General features: G+C 43.4%; 1 protein-coding gene across 2 annotated transcripts in view; it reads left to right on the top strand.

Annotated features, from left to right (window-relative positions):
* Positions 1-313: 313 nt before the first annotated feature.
* Positions 314-20,998, top strand: part of megf6b (multiple EGF-like-domains 6b) — a 61,272-nt gene continuing 40,587 nt past the window's right edge. For both annotated transcript variants that reach the window (XM_056437172.1, XM_056437171.1), the window contains exons 1-4: positions 314-576; positions 2,025-2,159; positions 3,017-3,126; positions 13,889-13,993. In XM_056437172.1, coding sequence (XP_056293147.1) covers positions 485-576; positions 2,025-2,159; positions 3,017-3,126; positions 13,889-13,993 — 442 coding nt within the window. In that variant the 5' untranslated portion in view covers positions 314-484. The remainder of the gene's footprint in view (positions 577-2,024; positions 2,160-3,016; positions 3,127-13,888; positions 13,994-20,998) is intronic.

Here is a 20,998-nt window from a genome sequence, read left to right as displayed (position 1 = left end):
CCCGTGTGTGAGTGCCCTTCGCAGACTGCAGGGTGTCTCGTGTGTGTTTCAGAAGCTGCAGAAACTCTGAATAATAAATGACATCCTTTCCATCCTCCCCCTCTAAACCCCTGCCATCATTACCAAGTGAATGGAGGGAGGAAAGCGTTCAGCCTCACGACTTCGTGCCCGTCAGTCGAACATCTGCAGTGAAGGAGCGTCGGTGAGCTTTAGTTTTCAGTCAGTGTCACACACAGACACACACACTCACACCGACGCACAGACACACACCGGCTGAGAGAGGGGAAACACAGCGCATGTGATGGCTGGGTCATTTCTGGAAAGTGCTGATCATTTCCACGCGGAAGATCCTTTGTGCGCTTTTTAGGTTTCTCCTTGTGGAGCGCTTGGATTTGTAATTTTTTTAAAATTTGGTTACTCATGAAAGACTTAAAGAGTTATTCATTCACCTTTTTTAAAAACTGATCCAAGAAGAAGAAGAAGCATGGAATTTGTTATTTTATTTTCCCCCCTACTATTTATAATAGAGGTTAATGCAATGAGTTATGGTATCACCAACAATCTACAACCTCATATGTAAGTAACCTTTTGTCCTCTGTGTGGTTGTTTATCGGCTGTTTAACTTCTATTGTATTAGCACACAGATTCCTGATGAGGCGTACTCTTAGTATTTTTTACATCCTCAACTTTTTTACAGCCTCACATTCCTTTTAAAGTTTGAGTTTGCTAAAACTTCTGGTTCACCTGCACATTAAAACAACCTGTGACAGGAGACTCAACCAGAGGCTTGTGAGTCTTGTGAAGTGTTTGTTGTTGTTGCTAGAGTTATCCAACAGCAGCTGGGGGAGCTATTTTGTACATGCTGAATGATTAATTTAACAGTTGTGCACTCTCACTATGCTCTTTCTGGGCTTCCATGCACAGTATCACTGTAATTAACATGATGATATAGTAGCTCCATGTGGACGCTCTGTACTGCATTCCTAACTCTGTCAACGTTAGTTTGAAGTCACTCAAAGTGAACACACAGTATTTTAAACGTCTACGTATTAAGGAGCGTGAATTATGCGAGAGAAGATTCTTGCCACTTAAAATCAGATCTCTGTTATGTGAAGGGATCGTGGTTACTATTGTTTATGAGATGAGCAGCTGGATGTTGTTTCCAGATTCCCGCTGATCTCCGTATGCAAAGCCTTTCCTGTCTGTCCTCGGAGTGTTCGGAAATGTTCCAAAGATCCTGTTGCACTTTTTGTTGACGAGGCTCCTCTGTGTGCTGCAGCAAGTGACGTGAAAGACATCCGTGTCAGGTCTGCCCGTTAACCCAGACACACTTTGTGTCAGGAGGACAAAACACCACAGTTAAAAAAAGGGTTGTTGTGTTTTACCTGGGGGGCGGAACATGTTAGCTGTCTCCTGTTGCTGCCATTCAGCCTCGTACGAACAAGTAAAAACATGCATGTTCTACTGTATGTCCAGGGAAAACACTTTACATGCCTTGTGGGAATTGTCTGGAAAATTGTGGCATGTTTTTGTATTATTCATTTATTTAGAAAATATTGTACAGTAAAGTGGTAACTGTTTGCAGACCATGTGCATCATGGGTTTTTGTTTCCCAGCCAACCAGTGGCTCACATCTAAAACATTTGATCTGGTCTGGTTGTGATTTAATTTCTCTTTACATTTCCAGTATGAGATATAAAATGAAATGGCCACTTTCGTGCCAATGAAATATAAAAGATTCCCAGGTAGCATTTCCGATGAATTCTGAGTTTACGTTAAACTAGGTAGCATCTTGTGCAGCTCGGCGTTCCAACCATTATAATGTATTTGGAATTCCCCTGAAGTCTTTAAAAATACACCTCAGCACAGGTAATGCCCTCGCAGGCATGACTAGAAAATGCCTCGTAAGCTTTCTCCATCTACCTTTGCTGCAACATTTCTCAGTGCATTCATAAATGTCCACGCTGCCATCTGTGGAAACAATTTGACAACTTAAGTCTTTTCATCACTGCTTTTGGTTGCAGGCCCAATGTGTGTGTGGAGAGGGCGGTGACGCTGGTCGCCCAGAGGCAGCCGTGTGTGCAGGCCTTCACACGCATGGTTAAAGTGTGGAAGCAAGGCTGTGTGGGACAGTCATGGTGCATGGGATACGAGAGGAGGTGAGTAATACTCCGACTTTGTTCTCACAAAAACACTCCCATCTTCACCTGCAGTGGATGTAGTGCTTTCCTGATTAATCTCTGCTTAGAGCCAAGCATTAATTATGTCTTCATGCGTCATGCACCCAAAGGAATTTATCAGAGAGGGCGTGATCCTTCATTAGGCAACACCTCTCCAAACGGTATCAAACCGGATGAGCTCCTTGACCTCCTCTTTCCTCTCAGTCGCTCTCGTTCGTGTTCTGTAGTCACAGCTTTAAACCCCTCATTCAGTGAAGTGCAAGGTGCAGCCCCACTTCATCGGGGTTACACGCTATTTAACTCCCTGCCGTCTTTGCAGCCAGCATTCCTGGGAAGGAGTGTCCTAATGCTAACATTTTAGCCCGTCTCTGTTTCAGGAGTTTCTCACTTTGCTGCTCACGCTCGCCTTCGCAGCGTTATTTACCGTGTTACGAAGTCAAAGGCTGCTTTGAAGGCAGCTAAAGCCACAATTACTCGCTTTAACCAAAACGTGTTCCCACAATGCGTAATGGCTGTGGAGCAATGAGAGGGGTCCCAAAGTACAGGGATCGGCTCCGTGCTCAGAAGTTGACTCTGCTCGTCTCACACTTTAAACGGGCGCCTTAGAAGTCTGGGGAAATGTTTGCTGAACATCATGCACGTATGTCACTTAAAAGGCTGCGAGTCGTTTGATCAGATTACATGTTTGCGTTTCCTAATCTCGGGTTATATGTTGTCTCACACACTGCTGTTTTACAGTGGAATACTACAATAAATATTTCTTCTATTTGTTTCAAGACTGCCACTTCAACAGGTTTGATTGAAGGTTTTGAACATGATGTTTGCCATGTCAACAGGACAGCGTACTACACTGCATACAGACAAGTCTACAGACAGGATTATCAGACGGTGTACAAGTGTTGCTCTGGATGGTCTCAACTTAATGGAGAAGCAGGCTGTCTGTATCGTAAGTATCAACTGTCCGGATTTTCCTACTTCTTCCCTCACATTTCTCAGTTCTTGCAGCTCTCAAAGGCAATATGTCTTTTATCGACTCAGCAGGAGGAACGGTGCTTCAAACATCACCTCGCTCTAGGCACAGACCTCTGAATGAAAGATTTTCAGATAAAGGTCAAAAGGGTCAGGAGATGCTTTGCCCATCCAGACTCCTCGGCAGATGTTATCAGTCAGTGCCATGTCCTAACCACTTGTGTTGTTACAACAGTCCCACAAGGTTTAGATGTGGACGGTGGGAAAAGAATCTCAAGTGTTGAAAGATTCCAAGTGTTGACAGTCGCTCTCAAAAGAGGTTTGCATTGTAGCTTTTTGTTCTACTCTCAGGCCACATTGCCCCTGTAGCCGTGGTCCCATGTTTAAATGTTGTCTCTCCTCCGTATAGTCATGCCACTCTTCTCATTCAGAGGTGTGGCATGGCAGTGTAGGTCAGAGGATTACATTATGGATATAAAAACAGACAAGCCCATCTAGTGTTTACCCCAACCAATCACAGTCAAGGCCCCCAAAACAATACCATCAACTCATCGTGGAGGGAACACCTGCTGATACGCACAAAAAACCCAAATATGAATCTCCCCTCTGTAAATTCCAATCCACATGTCCATGTTTGGCAGAGGGGTTCTGGTTGTCGCACTGGGGCCGCCAGCAGCTCATCTCCTTGTGGAGCTTAGCTTCACACCGCTAAGACCAAGAAGCCTCCTTTGATGGGATTTCACAGCCAGTGATCCAGAGCACATAGCCTGCATACCATAGACGGACCCTTGACAAAGCCTTCCTATAAACAGTTTGTCCCCTGTCCGGTTGACTGACAAGAAAGTTCCCACTTCCTTACTCTCATTGCTCTACCTGGAACCGACCCGCGGGCTCAGTGGCCGGCGCTGACATCAGTGGGACAGGCCCGTTACTGTCCGAGAAAGCTCTCCGAGGGGATTGGGGAAGTGGCTGGGATGTGGAGCGAGAGAAGATCTCCTGGATGTTCCTGTCATCGGTGTCTTATTATGGCATTTATGTTCTCTTCAAAGGGCTCTTTGTTTCCGCAGAAAAGGTTATGGTATTAAATTATATGGTACAAAGAAGCATTACATTGTCGTCCCCGCAATGAGTTTGGTTTGTTTTAAAACTGACTGAAGACATTTCTTAAAAAAAGAAGAAGCATTCTTTAGGACTGTCCATTGTCTCCTCTCACTTAAGTAGACAGGAGGTTTTGTTTCTTTTTCGCGTGACAATGGTTGCCCTCTTCGACGTGAGGCGGGCCTTTTATCTCTGTAACCAAAGACGTGGCAGCACTTTGAGATGGGACCAACTAATCACCCTTTTCTCTGAGCCATTGAACCAGGATAAAAGGAAGCTCCCACCACAATCCTCCCACTCCTGCACACTCTGCTGTGCCCTATCTGTACTGTACCTCAGTCAGCATAATGCCATCTATGGGGCTGTTTTCAACAGCGCCGCCAACACACAAAAGGAAGAATCTTCTCTGCACAATGTACAGCTTTAGCAAATCCCCTGGAAACCCCCAAAAGAAGGGAATATTTGGAAGATGGGAATGCTTTGTGTTTGATATAGTGATTTAGTGTCTGGCAGTTTTCTCTCCGTCTTGTGTTGTGCCTCCTCTTCTCTCTGTGTGTGTTCCCTCATAAATGTCAGTGTAAGGTAATTAGGCCAATGACTTCTGGCTATTGTGACGTAGTTGAGCAGAATCGAAGCTCTAATCATGTTGTTCACACAGTGGCTTGGAAGTGGCTGTGTGTAGAGTAGTTTATCCTTCCTATCGTTTACCTGTGTTTCTCTTCTGCCTCTATGTCCACCCATTAAGCAGATGTTGATATCCTGTCACAGTCCCGCAGTGAGCAGCCTCAGTTGTTGTGCTCTCCAGCTGTCTTTGAAAGTTTAGACACAATAGCATTGATTTAGATTTTTTTTATCCAAGTTCTGATGTTCTCCAGCATTATTGCATAAAGGAAATGAAGAAAAGCAGCACATTCTTACTTTAGAGAAGCTGTAACCAGATACTGGTTGACATTTCTGCTGAAAGAATGTTATAAATGATCAGTTAGTTCTCAAAATAGTGCATATACATGCAATATAAATATACATTTTATTCAAAATCTTAGAGCCACATCTATTCAATGTTTTCACAATACATATAATCACTTCAAGTCCACAAAGTCAGACCGGTGACTGGAGGCAGAAAGTCTTTTTTTCTTTTTATACCCAAAAGTGCAAGCAAGGTGACTTCTATGTGTTTTGTAGCCAAATGGCTTGATGACTATCTTGTTCTCCTGAAGGTGAAGAACTCTTGACTTTGTGATAGCGACTTCCTCCAATTAAACATTCGGAGGACCACTCAATCAGTGAGTTAAACCTTTTCCCTTAGCGAGTAGCCACGGGTCGAGTGAGAATGGAAGAGTGGGGGGGCAGTAGGGGGGGGGGTAGTGGAAACAAGCAGCTATGTTGATTGACGGGAACAATACGCTTTGTGACAGGGGCTGAGGAGCAGGGACAATGTCTCCTCCAGTTTGTCGTCCTCGTTAACTGCTGAATAGGAACTGGCCTCCTTTTGTGGTTGGAGCAGGCTGGCATGTGAAATAGGCCCTGTAGCCAGAGAAGAGGAAACGGTCCTCTGTCCGCCCATGGGTGGTCTCTGTGATTGTGTGCACACGCGTATGAGGACGGTATCGTGCATAGCTCATCACAAATAGACCCAGACTCATACACAGAAACAGACAGAAATCCACTTGAGACATAACATTATGCATAATTGTTCCCAAATTATGGAGCTGTGAGCGAGTTTACTCTCGACATCCCATGTCTGAAGATGGCGCGGCTGTGTCCAGTCGCCGTCGCGGCAGCTCCGCGGAGATTGTGCGCTCTTTTAGTTTTTGTGTTTATTTTTAATATTTTCTTTGCCACAAACACATCGGCACTAACAACATACGACCGCAGCACACTTTTGGACATAAACTTTTGCGCAAAACAAGGGTTTTTGTCCACTTTTTCCATCGATCCAGCGTGGCCGGCAGAGATCGTGCGGCGAACCGCAACAACAACAGTGGAGCCGCTACTACGGGAGACGAAAACATCGAGGAAGCGGGCGGAATTCGGAACAGACTGAGAGTTCAAGCCCACCGTCCACCTTTGCCCAGCATCCTTCTTGCTAACGTCCAGTCTCTGGAAAATAAGATGGATGATTTTAGGGCAAGGATCAGATTCCAACGGGACATGCGGGATTGTAACATCTTTTGTCTGGCGGAAACTTGGCTGACCCGCTGGTGCGGATCGAGTCATATGCCCAACCGAGTCCTTCTCTGTTTCCCGTGCAGACAGAACGGAAGAGTCTGGTAAATCTAAGGGTGGAGGGGTCTGCTTCATGACAAACAACATGTGGTGTGACCCCAAGAACATTAAGACTCTTTCTCGTTCCTGCTCGCGAACCTGGAACATCTGGCGATCTCATGCCGTCCATTCTACCTTCCCGGGAGTTCAGCTCGGTCATCACCACAGCCGTCTACATTCCACCACAAGCGGACACCGCCGTAGCACTATCGGACCTACATGATGTGTTATGTCGGCATCAGGACAAGTAGCCCGACGCGGCTGTGGTGGTGGCTGGGGACTCTAGCAAGGCAAACCTAAAAAAGTCATGCGAACTTTCACCAGCACATTACGTGTGCTACCAGAGGAAAGAACGTTGGACCACTGCTATCGCCATTCAAGAGAGGCTACAAGGCTGTCTCTCTCCCTCCGTTAGGAAATCAGACCATGCCGCCATTTTTCTGCTTCCGGAGTATAAACAAAGGATCGCGGGAAGCGGTAGTGACGAGGAACGAATGCGGTGGTCTGACCAATCAGAGGCTGAGCTACAGGGCGCTCTGAGTATCGTCGACTGGGACATGATCCAATCCAGTTCCAGTGGCGTCAGCGAGTTCTTGAGTAGCAATGAGCCTCATAGCAACGCTAACGGACACCATCGTCCCCACGGTAAAAGTTAGGGACTTTCCTAACCAAAAGCCGTGGGTTGATAGATCCATCCGTGAAGCTGTGACCGCCCGTACTGCTGCCTATAACTCCGGTCTTGTATCCGGCAACATGGGCAGTACAAGGCAGCGGTCTATAGACTGAGGGCGGCGGTGAAGAAGGCCAAGAGGAGGTACCGAGACAGAGTGGAATCACAGATGGAGCAGCGCGACACCAGGCGCCTATGGCAGGGGCTACGGACTATCACAAACTACCAGAGCAGACCCGCGCTATGGTGAGTGCCGGCGCATCCCTAGCGGACGACCTGAACTCATTTTATGCACGGGTTTGAGGCTAGCAACAACAGCGCTAGCTCGCGCTAACAACAACACCGTTAAGCGTGGCGGTGAGTTCTACCGCTGGGGATGAACACACACTCTCTGTGACCGAGCACAGTGTGAGGAGGGCTCTGTTGAGGGTGAACACCAGGAAAGCTGCAGGTCCAGATGGCATATCTGGGCGAGTACTGAAGACCTGTGCTAACCAGCTAGCTCCAGTGTTCACCACAATATTCAACCTCTCCTGGCTGAGTCCGTGGTCCCGCCTGCTTCAAGAGATCCACTATTGTCCCTGTGCCCAAGAATGCTTCTCCAGCATGTATGAATGACTACCGACCGGTGGCCCTCACCTCGGTGGTCATGAAATGCTGAGAGGCTGATAAAGGACTACATCTGCGCCTTCCTCCCTTCCTCCATGGACCCGCTGCAGTTTGCTTATCGCCCAAACAGATCCACGGATGATGCTGTCTCCCAGGTACTGCACACCACACTCTCTCATCTGGACAGCCAGAGGGGGCTATGTGAGACTGCTGTTCATTGATTATAGTTCAGCTTTCAACACCATAGTCCCTCCAGACTGGCGGCAAGCTGATTGAGCTGGGACTGAACACCCCCTGTGTGCTTGGATCCTGGACTTCCTGACCGCCAGGCCACAGGTGGTCAGGGTGGGCAGACACACCTCAAATCCCTCACCCTGAACACAGGATCCCCCAGGGTTGCGTCCTCAGCCCCTACTGTACTCCCTGTACACACATGACTGTGTGGCCAGGTTCAGCTCAACACCATCATCAAGTTTGCGGATGACACAGTGGTGGTGGGCCTGATCTCCGACAACGGCGAGAAGGCCTACCTGGAGGAAGTTGCTGATCTGTCACTCTGGTGCCAGGACAACAGCCTCATCATGAATGTCACCAAAACTAAGGAGCTGATTGTGGACTTTAGGAGGTCACAACAACAGAGGACGTACTCACCACTGGGGATTAACAGGACTACTGTGGAGAGGGTGAGCGGGTATAAATACCTGGGAGTCCACATCACCGAGGATCTGACATGGTCAACAAACACAGACACTCTGGTGAGAAAGGCAAGGCAGCGCCTCTACCACCTCAGGCAGCTGAGGAAATTTAAAGTTTCCCAGAGGATCCTTCAGTCCTTCTACTCTGGAGCTGTAGAGAGCGTCCTGACAGGAAGCATCACAGCCTGGTTTGGCAACTGCTCCGCTCAGGACAGGAAGGCTCTGCAGAGAGTAGTGCGTTCGGCTGAGCGCACTATTGGAACTACACTCCCACCCTGCAGGACTTGTACACCAGGAGGTGCAGAACCAGAGCCGGCAGGATCATGAAGGATCCTCACCACCCCAACAACAGACTGTTTCAGCTGCTGCGGTCAGGCAGGCGCCTCCGTAGTCACGCTGCAAGAACAGAGAGACTGAGACGGAGTTTCTTTCCTCAGGCCATCAGGATTGTGAACTCCGACCTCACCAGGACCCCCACATAGACCCACACAACTGCCCCTCTTAGGCACACACACACACACACACACACACACTTACTGTAAATATTGTGTTGTTTTTTATTTGTAAATAGTGTGTACTTGTTGCCCTTGCACATTCCTGCTGAGCATTGCCACTTTCATTTCACTGCACACCCTGTGTGTGTATGTGACAAATAAAACATCTTGAATCTTGAATCTTGAAAAGCTCTGTTTGATGCTCGCTGGAATAACTTGTCACTGGAGCAGATTGTAGAATTCCACTTCTTCTAGTATCAGTATGGAGAGCAAACATGACCGTCAATCACAAAAAGTAGGCACAAGCACCGAAAGCAATCGCATGACTGTCCAGTTGCAGATGTGGATGTTTTGTGGGACAGTGCAATTAGGTGAGCCAGTAGCTTATACCAGTTATGAACAAGCTGCTTTAATAATAAATTGTGTTGTATAATTCCTATTTGAGTGACATGCATGTCATAATCATGACTAATCATCATCTCTTTTGCTATAGAGTGAGTAAAAGAGCAGAAAAAAACCGATGCAAATTCTGATCACGACGGGTGTTTTTTATCCGTGCATACTCTTTGTGATGTGACTAAATGTCAATATTGTCATTCACATAGTTAGAAATAAGGATTATAAAAATATATAGATTTTTTTCTTCCCCCTAGGCATTATTGGGCCTACTTAGTCAAACCTCCCTAGTGTGTAGTTCAAATGGTATTTAGAGTCTTTAAAAAAACAAAAAATGTCAGATTATCTAACATAGCTGGCCTTGGCTTTCACACAAACACTTTGAAATGACACATTCCTTTGCATAGCAAAACATGATTTGTTGCCTCAAAATACAGTGCTCGGGTCCACGCGTACCAATTGTGGCACCAAGCGGAGCCCTGAACGCAGGCCTTTGTGTCTGAATGGCCCTAAATGTGATCTCCCTCTGGGTCGCACTCCAGGGGTTAAACAGATCGACGGAGCCTAAACAAACACTGGGCTGCCTCTGTGCTGTTGTGGTCGTCCCCTTCACAAGCTGTAAGGGTGACACCTGCTCGTTGTTTTTTCCATTCTCAGCACGAGTTGCTGCTCCTTCTGTCTCTTTTTTTTATGGTGGGAGCTGCTAATCCTCTCGGAGAAGGCGTCTTTTGTAATAGCGTGGAGGCATTCACAGTGAGAGATGAGTGAGTTTTATGCCACGCTGCATGCAGCAGCTCAGGATGAGGACGGCCTAAAAATGCCCGTGTTAGCTGCCAACAATCCTGTGTGTTTCACATCTCAGAAGGGGGAATGTCCATTCCCTATGTTGTCGCTTAGCCATGCTGCCCTGATGTGACCCTGAGAGACATCTGACCTAATTACTAATTAAGATTTTTACCATAATTTAGAAATCTCTCAATAATATGATCCCTCACACCTGGTAGTCACATAAATATACTGGACAGGGGTGTCGTTAGGCCTACAATGTTCTTCAGCCGCCCCAAATAATGTGTCATTATTGGCTTTAAAAGTTTTAAATTTGTTAAATTTTTTAATATCATTAAATGTAATTATTGCTTCTCACTTGTACACATTATTTATAACTCTTAACATGCTACATATGTGCGTGCGTTCTGGTTTGTATGTTTTCTACCCCTTCAAATTACAATCCAATAGCCTATCATCATACTTAATGATATAATCCCCCGGCACTAGGACCTTGGGGAGGCTGCTGCGCTGGCTTTCTCACTCTACCATGTAACGTCTCTCGTCAACAGCCAGGATTATAGCCAAGGAGTTTAGCTCAAAGTCAATGATGCACGGCATGAACTTGTACATCCAGGTTGTTACAGAATGTGGCTGTCGGTAGTTGTTAATGTTAACAATTGTTACCTGCTTACATTTAGCTTTACTTGAGGCAAATGAAAGGGAAACTGTCTCCAGTGAGTGAGTGTGAACGAGCAAATTCAAAATACAATAAATAATAACAATAGGGTCCTCTCGGACAGACTTCGTCTGTCGCTCGGACCCTAATTATCGATATCACTATGACCCTGACATTATGTCTCTTGTGTTATATACTGAATGCAAACAAAATTACAGAGCAAAATCACACTCTGTCTGATTAAACCAATCTATGAACTGTCGGAAACAATGGATACCCGGGGACCCCCAAAGAAAATTGCGCGCAAACATACCCTGCCATGGCGCTCTCCTTGGGGCTCAGCCCACCTCCCCCTTTCTTTGAATCCTACAAACACGCCTGGTACTCAAGAATTTAGTTATTTTTGCAATTAAACCTGACCACAGAGTTCTGTTTTTCTGCTCGTCGTCTGTCATCTCTAGCTTTCACTGCACCATTTCCCCTTCACATTAATCACAGAAGTGTGGGTAGCCAGTGTGTTGAACTAATGCAGGGAAGCATCGCTTCTGTAGCCACACAGTCTTGAGGTAGTGGAAATCATCATGGACATATTAGCAGGGATGAGATGGTCTTTTTAAAATTATTTTCTTATAATGGTTTATTTAATAAGGGACAGTGCACATTGATAAAAACATTTCAGTAAATGTGCCAGAGTTAGCCAAGAGGCTATTTTTCATCTGTAGTCCCAATGATGCTGATGTTAAGAACAAACCTAATAACATTAGATTACAAATACAATCTACAGACAAAGCAAATAAAATAAGGGAGAACAATGTTAAAATGGACAGAATAAAAACATCATGTCAGAGACACAACGTAAAAGCATACAGACTAAATGAAATATATAATTTACAAACAGTTGAACGACAAGAGAAGACACGCAGGTGGAGTAAACGGTCGACCAGCAAAGTCAAGACATACAGAGACCGGACAACAGACCGACAGACAGTCAACAACTGACAGACAGACAAAGTGAAAGTCCAACCCGGACAGATGGAGGAGGTAGGAGCCGTTACAGTCTAGTGCTGACAGAGCTGGGTAGTAATGCACCATTTCTTTGTCTCAGCTTTAAAGGAGTTGAATGATTGTAGATCTCTGATATATTCTTCCTGTTGGAGTAGGATTTCAGTGGCTTCACAAATAGGGCGAGGCTTTGGTCTTAATAGGTATTTAGAACCAAAACATGTTTGTATTTGACAATGTTCATCAGTTTGGGGAACCGCTAATGTTTATTACTGTTTTAACATTTCTTTAGAGAGGTGTCTGCTTTAGGTTGTGTGTGTCGACTCCCTGGATGGTCCAACGGTTGAACAGGTGTCTGAGGATAAAGCCAGATGTCAGGCGGATGTTTAGTCTGAGCGCCGGTCTCCAAGGAGTCCTGTTCATCTACCAGAGAAAATTACTCTGGCTCATCTGTGATTATAAGAGAGCCCTTATTCATGTCTCTCTCCTTTTGGCTAGAAATATTATGTTACTCCTCGCTGCTGACATGATACATTTTAAGCCAGACTGTAGATATTCTTTCATTTATTTTTATTTTCACAGCCTAGTGTCACTTTGTTTTTCAGCTTATCAGTTGAACCTTTAATTATACTTCAGTTTAAGTGGATAGTATATAATTAGGGCTGCAGCTAATGTTTTCTTTTTGTTTGTAATCCATAAAATGTCTGAAATTGACAATTTACTGGACATCAAGATGTATTTGATTTGTTTTGATTAAGGCTGTGCATAACCTCTAGTTACAACTTCTGACCAAACTACACTGAAGCTTAGTTTAACTGCTGTTTTCCAAAGCACTTGATGGAGATGCTCCTAATTCGGATTTCTTATTTGCGACATTTAAAAATGTGCTTGACAATTGAATGGAAACCCGGCTAATTTCTGTGTGAGCTGTCCTGGGCACACAGATTATCACTGTGACCCTATGTGGTTGATAGACATCAGAACTGGCAGCGCCTGGTGTGACGGGTGACTATTCCGCCTTGTGTTGCATTAGATGTGCAGAAGTATTCATGTCTCCCCCAAGATGCGCAGTTAAACTAGCATTCAGAGGCTTTCTTCAAAATCATCTCTGGTAATGGTTGGCATTTACATTTCTCTTGTTATTAGCTGGATTGTGTTATTCAAGCCCAGTGTCCTCATGTTGCTAGTCAGGAAAAGCAATGATGGACATCAATCCGCTGGATCTGTCATCACTAAACACTGTACCCGGCTCAGGAGAGTACAAACCACAGGCCTGGCTTTAACAGCTGTGTCTTACTTAGGAATATTAGACTCGACGCACATGAGATACGCACACAGGCAGGAGGCTTCAGCGCACACGTACTGTACGCACGCACACATTTTTAGGTGAAAGACTGTCATGATTAACGTGAGTGTTGTGTTGGCACAAAGAATGTGATGTACAACTTTGAGTTAGATTCACATGTTTCTAGCTACCTAGTTTATACATCTTGGATTCTTTGAATTTTCCGTCTTTACCAGCGCGAGCAGTTTGACTTCAAAGATTTATGGACACAGGGCCGCAGGCTGCACGAGATGGATCAGCCACGCTCGCCCTGTGGCTCTGATCTTATCCCATGATTCACCTGCTGTTTGCATCAATGATCAAAATTCATTAAGTCAATCAAGTTCATTCTCAGGTAACTATCGTGCAGTGAAGAGGCCACTTTCCCTTTTTTAAAAGTCATGTAAGCTGTTGCCGCCATTCATGTTTAACAATCTGATTCTGTAAATATGGAGTTTAGAAATGTCTTTTATTTGGACAAAAGCCTGCACCTCGGCTCAAAGAGAGCCAAGTGGTGGATTCCTTTAACATTGCTTAGTGTGAATAGAGGAGAATCAAGGTTCCTCTTTGGTCAGGAGTGAACAGGCCGATGATGAGGCTTTGATAGAAAGAGATCATCGTTTGAAACTGAAGATGTTGACATCTCATGAAAACAGCCAGGTGTCTGCTTAACTGACTATTTTTCTTTTTTTTTAATGTCCTTCTCTTTTTCCATCCTGTCCGTCCACATCCACATGTGCAGCGGTGTGTCGAAAAGGTGTGTGCTTCAATGGGGGCCAGTGTCGGGTCGGATCCACCCAGCTGTGCGACTGTCCTGCAGGGTTCAACGGACCCAGCTGTCAGTATGGTGAGTAGAAAGATCCTGACTACGTTTCATATTCAGAATCTCTTTTCTTCTTCTCCATTTGTCCCCCCTCTTTCTATTCATTTTTTAAATTTGTTATCAGCTATTCTAGCAGTATAAACATTCTGACTTTTGTGTTTATGAAGACAATCATATAGAAACTGTCACACTCTGCACAATTATATGAAGCTATTATCTTTTACACATGTCCATTTTCCATTAGTGTCAGTGTATGAGTATGTAGTAACACTAAAAGCCGGAAACATAAAAAACTCACAGACGCGTTGAAGCTGATTTAGAGCTTTCCATTTGATTAAAAACACCTGTTTGGGCTCTGTGCTGGCTCCTACAATTCTGATGCGTTTCAGCTTGCTCTCCAAGCCTCCCCACTAAACTCTGTTTGAGTGATTGCCTTCTTCCACAAGTGAGTGAGAATCTCCTTACATCAGCAGTTGGCTTCTTTACCAAAAGCCCAAGTATTTTATCAGCATTCCCATTGTTGAATTTGAGCTGTTGAAGTAAAACAGCAGAGGACGTTTTTTCTGATAACACCACAGGACAGGAAATTCCTCGAGTGTCACCATTTGTTTCCAGAATCATCCGTCAGTCCATATAATTAGGCCCTCCTAGACACTGTGTTCAATATTGGTCAAGTTTAAACTGCGGTGACAATTGAAAATGATTGTCTCATTTGTTAGTCTGTCCTAACTTAACACTCTCTGGCCTGCATCAAGAGCTCCAAGTTCATCTCTTAATTACCAACTTTTGGTATATATATACACCTTTAGCTATACTTTCACCTCTTGTTAAAGGACTTTTGTTCCAGCTGTGGGACTTGCAGCACTGACAGCTCATTGTGATCAGAACTTTCTGTCGTCACTAAGCTAACTTCTTCTTACTTCATGCTGGATCCATGAACACACCTATGGGTTGTTGCTTAAAACCATTGGTTGCTATTTTTAAGCTGGTCCAGATGTGGAGGCCCAGTGGAAGGTCTTTGAGAGTGAAGCTATCTGCTAAATCTGATGGTTGCTGATCAATGTTCATGAAGTTCAAACCTCACTCTGACACATTTTGTAAACCATAACATTCTGAGATCTTTTGACTAGAGGTCGATGCACACACAATCAATTCCTCTATTATGGTAATAATGAGTCTTTTCAAACTCTTTCACCCAACCATCAGCAGAAAATGAAAGATGTACTACTGAAAGACAAGCATGTGCAAGTATGTGTCTGTGAACTGATCCATGATGGAAACAAGAGGAAATGTCACAGCTGTTGGAATGGATGCTCAGTTTATCAGGAAACTGTCAAAATATTCTCTAATCATAATGGGACTCAGACAATAATGTATTGGTGTAACTACTGCATTCCTTATATCTGATGAAAAAAAAGATGACTTATTGTGTCTGACTTCAAAACCAATACTAACATTTAAACATCAAATATATTTATTGGCAGCAAAAAAATCTGTTGTGACATATATAATAAATTAATATAAAATGAAAACTGCCCTCTCCTTTGCACTTTTGGACATACAAAAAACAATGCTGTCAAAAATCATACAGTTTTACTCCTCCTGTTGCCACGTTTAAATGTTTTTTATTTATTTTCTCATTTATGATCAAATAAAACATAAATACTGGATGATCCAATCTTTGTCTGAAACTTGAGTATATTTTACCGCATGGGCTAGATAAGACGCTGAAGAAGACAACGTTTGGTGAAAACATTGCTAGTAAAACCAATTCTAACAGAGCTTGAAGTCCACTGAACCAATTTTATGCATACTCAGCATTGTTATGCATGGTGAACTAGAACGGGCACTCAGTAGAGCGCATACCTTCGCATATCACAAGATTGGGCATTGAATTATGAACATTTTGGCATTAGTTGTATGCCAATTGGATAAAAATTGACCGTGCTATGGTAAAAAGAAGATTTTGACCTATCCTTGACCTTGACCTTTGCCCCGATTGATCCCAAAATCGAATCAAATGGTCCCCGGATAATAACCAATCATCCCACCAAATTTCATGCGATTCGGTTTAAAACTTTTTTTGTTATGCAAATAACACGCATACAAATAAATAAATAAATACACGGCGATCAAAACATAACCTTCCGTATTTTCAATGCGAAGGTAATGATAGCTGTAATCAATGGGCACCTATAGGGGCCCATGCTGGTGGTGAGCTATGCAGCAGACCCCCACGCTTTGACCCTCCCTCTATTGGAGGCTATCGGTTGTATTGCCTTGAGATTGGCATAGAATGGGCTGCTGGATGAAGGGCGCAACATTTGGGGTTATGGGAGTCGGGCACAGGCAGGATTACACTCACAGCTGTCCCTCTATTTGAGGTCCTGCATGTGCCAAATCCAGGTCACTCCAGTGTCACGAGTTCTGTGGACAAAGAGAATGAACTGCGGGCTGAGTACAAAGTAGATCATTGGAGAAAGCGCCTAAGCATCACTTCTAATGAATGACTGAGTGACGGCTCTGAGATATAGTTTGACCATAATGACGAACGCTCTGTGGTGATCAGGCCTATACCATTTTGTTGTAAATGTCACATTCTTGAGCCCCGGATAAATAACCTTGCTGTGTAGACGGGAGCACGCTCGCACAAGCTGCCGTTCTAATGAAGTGACCGCTGCGGTCCACATGCTGCACGCGACTGTCAGTCAAAGCGTGTTCTCTCGTCATGTTTACATCAAAGCTGGAGCTACAGTGGAGGATGTCGCTGAGGATGATGCGTGGAACCGCAAAGATTCACTCATCATTTAAGTCAACATTGGCATTCCTCTGCAGTCGTATGCGATGATTGTTCCTTGAAGAGCTTTTGATGTGGTTCATTCGTATTTGTTTACAGCAATTGGTGTGTTTATATTGTTCATAGGGGCCAATTATTACTGCCTTGCGCTCAATAGTTGTCTGGAGCTGTCATCTGTTTTGCTTTTTAGTCTCATTGTGTCTCAGTGAGGTTTGAGACAATAATTACTGTCCCGTTTGTTTGAATGAGTCCCCTGACTCTGCTTCACACTTCCCGGACCATGCAGGATGGATCATGTCAAGGTTGTGTCATTTTACATGTACAACTTCTAAAGATGTTGTACTTGTGTAAATTACTTTCCAAACAGCATCGTTTTGAACTTGGACAGGGTACGTGTTGTACCATTTGGGATGGCATTAAGAAAGGATATCACTTTATTTACCTTGAGGGAAATTGTTGTGCAGCATTTGTAGTTCAAAGTAAGAAGGAATACAAGTATTAGAGTGCAAATATAACAATAATAATAATATTTAACAAGTGACTGTATTTTGTATTTTTTCCTCTCCGCTCTTCTCACTTGTTGAAGTCGATGGTTAGAATGTGATGTCACTCCTTGCACCAATTGGGACTTGGCAACATTTTAATCAATTAGAATCAACTGTCGCAGGGTTGTTGATTGGCTGCTGACAATCGATACTGGTGCGATATGTATTTCCAAACTTAGATGGTTGCTAAAATAACTTTTATTGATTAATAACCAATAAATGTAATACACTTGAATGACAGAACAAGGGTTGTCGTGTGTGTGTGTATGAGGTTTTGATCTCTGTTTTTGCTCCGAAGTCCTTTTTAAAGCTCTTTGTCCTGGTCTATCCAGTGGGGTTTCGTCACTCAGTGCCTGATGTACTCAGTATCCAGCCTGTCATCAGTGGACAAGTGGTATCCTCTAGGATCAAGAGCTTCCAGGGCTTTTAGACCTCTGGCAGGCCAGATGTCTTCATACCAGCTGACATCTGGGCTCAGCCACAGACAGACGGATGGACGGAAAAGCAGACAATTTTTGTACCAATAAACTATACAAACTTAGTCTAAAAATCTTGAGAATTTTTTAAAGATACTTCTTGGGTCCAGTCCTAGGGTGAAAAGTACAATTTAATCTATATTGCATACATGCACTTGATGGATTGTGTAATAATAAGTTATTTGAAACAAATGTAAAGAGGAGGAATGGGGAGTCGTGATATCAAAGTAAAATCCTTGATAGAAGAGGAAACATTTTTCCAAATAGCTGTAACCCAATATGAGAAAATACTGTATTTGTTTCATTCCAACAGGTTTAATATACGTTTCTTTGCCTTTTGTTTGTTGATCCCAAACTGTGAACATTTTTACTGAAAGAGCTCTTTCTCTGTAACGGTAATTGCGACTCATTTACTTGCTTTTGCGAATGATTTCTCAACTGTAAGCTCATATCTTGGCTGGGTTTGGGGTCATTGTAATGCCAGAAGGACCAGCATGTTCTAGACATCACTCAAGACAGACTATCTACCGATGGCTATCATCATAATCTTTTTTCTGTAATGTTTGCTTCAAAGTAGGCTCCCAGGCTCCGCCACAGTAAGGTCGGCTTTGAAGCTTTTAGTCGGTTGTTAGCATATCATACTAGTATGTATGCCACTTGCATTCATTCACCAAGAATAAATAAAGCTTCTTTTTCTGATTTTATTCTGCCATTCTGTACATCTTGCGTCTTTCAAAACAAACGCTAATTATATTTTATTGGCAATCGGATATTAAATTGGAAAGGTTCAACTGTTGATGCATGCATTAGGCTAAAACAAAAAAAATACCTTCTTTGTTTATTAGAAACATCAGATATGCAACTAAAAAGTGATCATTTGTGGCATCAATAGTTCCTATGCATGTTCTTATTGCCTCGGGCCGCCATAGTTAAGGGTAGAGATAGAGGGTGCTCCTCCAATCTTACCGGGAACAGTTTCTTCTCTTTTTATAATCTTTTTATAATCCAGAAGGATTATACTCCAATTGGGATTTACCACCCAACTAGTGAATACGATGTTTGCAGAGTTTTTTACTTGAGCTTTTTAACGGCCGACTGAAGCTCTTAATAATGAGCTCAGTTATTTCTATGGAGCCTTCTGGTGCATGATGTGAGTGCTCCTCAGTCGACCGGCCGAGATGCTGAGAAATGGCAAAGGACGAACACACTGAAGTCTGACTCTGAACAAACACCTCGTGAAAGATCCAGAGACGATAACACGTCTGAGAGGGTTTCTCATTTATTTTGTAAACCCTGATTTCAGATGTTTAATCACATGAGACACAATTAAACAATGACAGTGGTGGAACTTTAAATACCTCTGTGAGTAAACTATTATACTTAAGTAACATTCTGAGGTGGCTCCTCTTTCTGTTTTACCAGTACATGATACGTCTACCCTTTTTTAATTTCAAAGCAAATATGGAACTTTGTACTCGAATGTATTTGACAACCGGTTATTTCTTTGAAAAATATATATTTTTAAATATGGAAAATTTAAGAAAAATATTGAATTGTTTACTTCCTGGATATTTATACTGTGGCAAATTACAACATTGACATTCTGCTTGCATGATAAAGTTTCAATAATAGTACAATAATATGAAAACACTTTGTTAATAAGTATATTTAAAATGAAAAGACATATTTGTCTCTTGCCAAAAAATTTTTTCTTCATTTCTATGAATAACGATTTGAAGTATAAGACCAAACGTATAACATTTTGTCCTGTTTTTCTATGTAGTAGCTGCTTTTCAGTGTTCTGGGTATTGAGGTTCTCTCTTGGAGCTGCTTTGTGAAGCTGCCTGCTTGTTAGCGTGGTGGCAAGGTCAGGACGGCAACCCTAGAGCTATTGTTGGAATTCATTGGCTTGTTAAAGGACACTTGTTGAGTTGCCCAAAACCTTTTCAAGTGCACTGACCAGGGTCGTCTGGCCAAAAACCCTCTTTAACCCTTGTGTTGCCTTAGGGTCATTTTGACCCGAATCAATATTACACCCTCCCCCCGCCTTTGGGTCATTTTGACCCGATTCAATGTTTCACCCTCCTGTTACCTTTATATTTACTAACATATTTTACCCTTTGGGTTCAATTTGACGCCAGCAATTAAAACCTCCAGAAAATTATTAGAATTAATATTGTTTTCCAAGTTTAAGTGTGAGGCATTTTATGTTTGTTTGTTGACTACCGAAAGAACACCGACATTAAACATTGAATGGGGTCAAATTAATCCTAAAGCGGGGGGAGGGTGTAATATTGATTTGGGTCAAAATGACCCTAAGGCAACACAAGGGTTAAGAGAGACCGATAGCTGAAGAAAAATGTAACCGGTCATCACACAAGAGCATTCACATCTGACTTTCTGCTCTCGTAGTGGCTGTCTTTGTTGAGTTAAACAGCTTTCCAGAATGTCTGGAAAGTATGTTCTTCAGTTTTAAGACTTGGATGAGTTTGTGTGTTCAAGCGTGATTTCAGATGTTGCTCTTTGCAGAGCCTCCTCCTGTAGCGGTCCCACTCTGCAACGACCAACAGTTCAATAGTGGTCTTTCCTCACACTGTCCAGTGGCTTGTTGTAACCTGCCTTTTGACACGCTGCTCTTGCGTCACACACATAGACAGTAAATTCCCCTTAAACAGGCCATGAGGGGAGTTCTCTAACTGTTCAGTGTCTGTTCAATTTTGTGTTCGAAAATGTGCCTGAATACCAGGTTTATTTATTATTAGTCATAGTAATAACTGAACAAAAATGTGAATGGTTACACATTTTGTAACATTCAGATGTTAAATCCAACACATCAGTGACATGTTGGTCAGAAGTATTGCTGAACACTCACTGACTGATGTTATACTTGAATGCAACATCTAATCGTTTAGTGTTTGCTCTTCTTCTTTTGTCTATTTACCAGTGACTATAGTATAATTAGTACCACTGTGCGCTTAGTTAAGCAGATTTACCTGACAGAGATGACTTTTGCTGTCTCCTCCTGCCTGGGAGCAGAGGTCAAAGGTCAAGCCAGCATGTGAACCAAGCATGTGTCATTTTAGAGCTGCCTCGAACTCCCATGGCTGCACTCGCTGGGAATGAACAGCAGGAAGGCTATGCACCGTCTAACCCTATTTTGAAAATGCGGGGTGACTGCTCTCATCACTGCTGCTCGTCAAGCCATTTAAAG

This window comes from Pseudoliparis swirei, chromosome 18, assembly GCF_029220125.1.
Source record: "Pseudoliparis swirei isolate HS2019 ecotype Mariana Trench chromosome 18, NWPU_hadal_v1, whole genome shotgun sequence".
Lineage (NCBI taxonomy): Eukaryota > Metazoa > Chordata > Actinopteri > Perciformes > Liparidae > Pseudoliparis > Pseudoliparis swirei.
The sequence above is the reverse complement of the archived record's forward strand: the minus strand, read 5'-3'. Positions and strand labels throughout refer to the sequence as shown.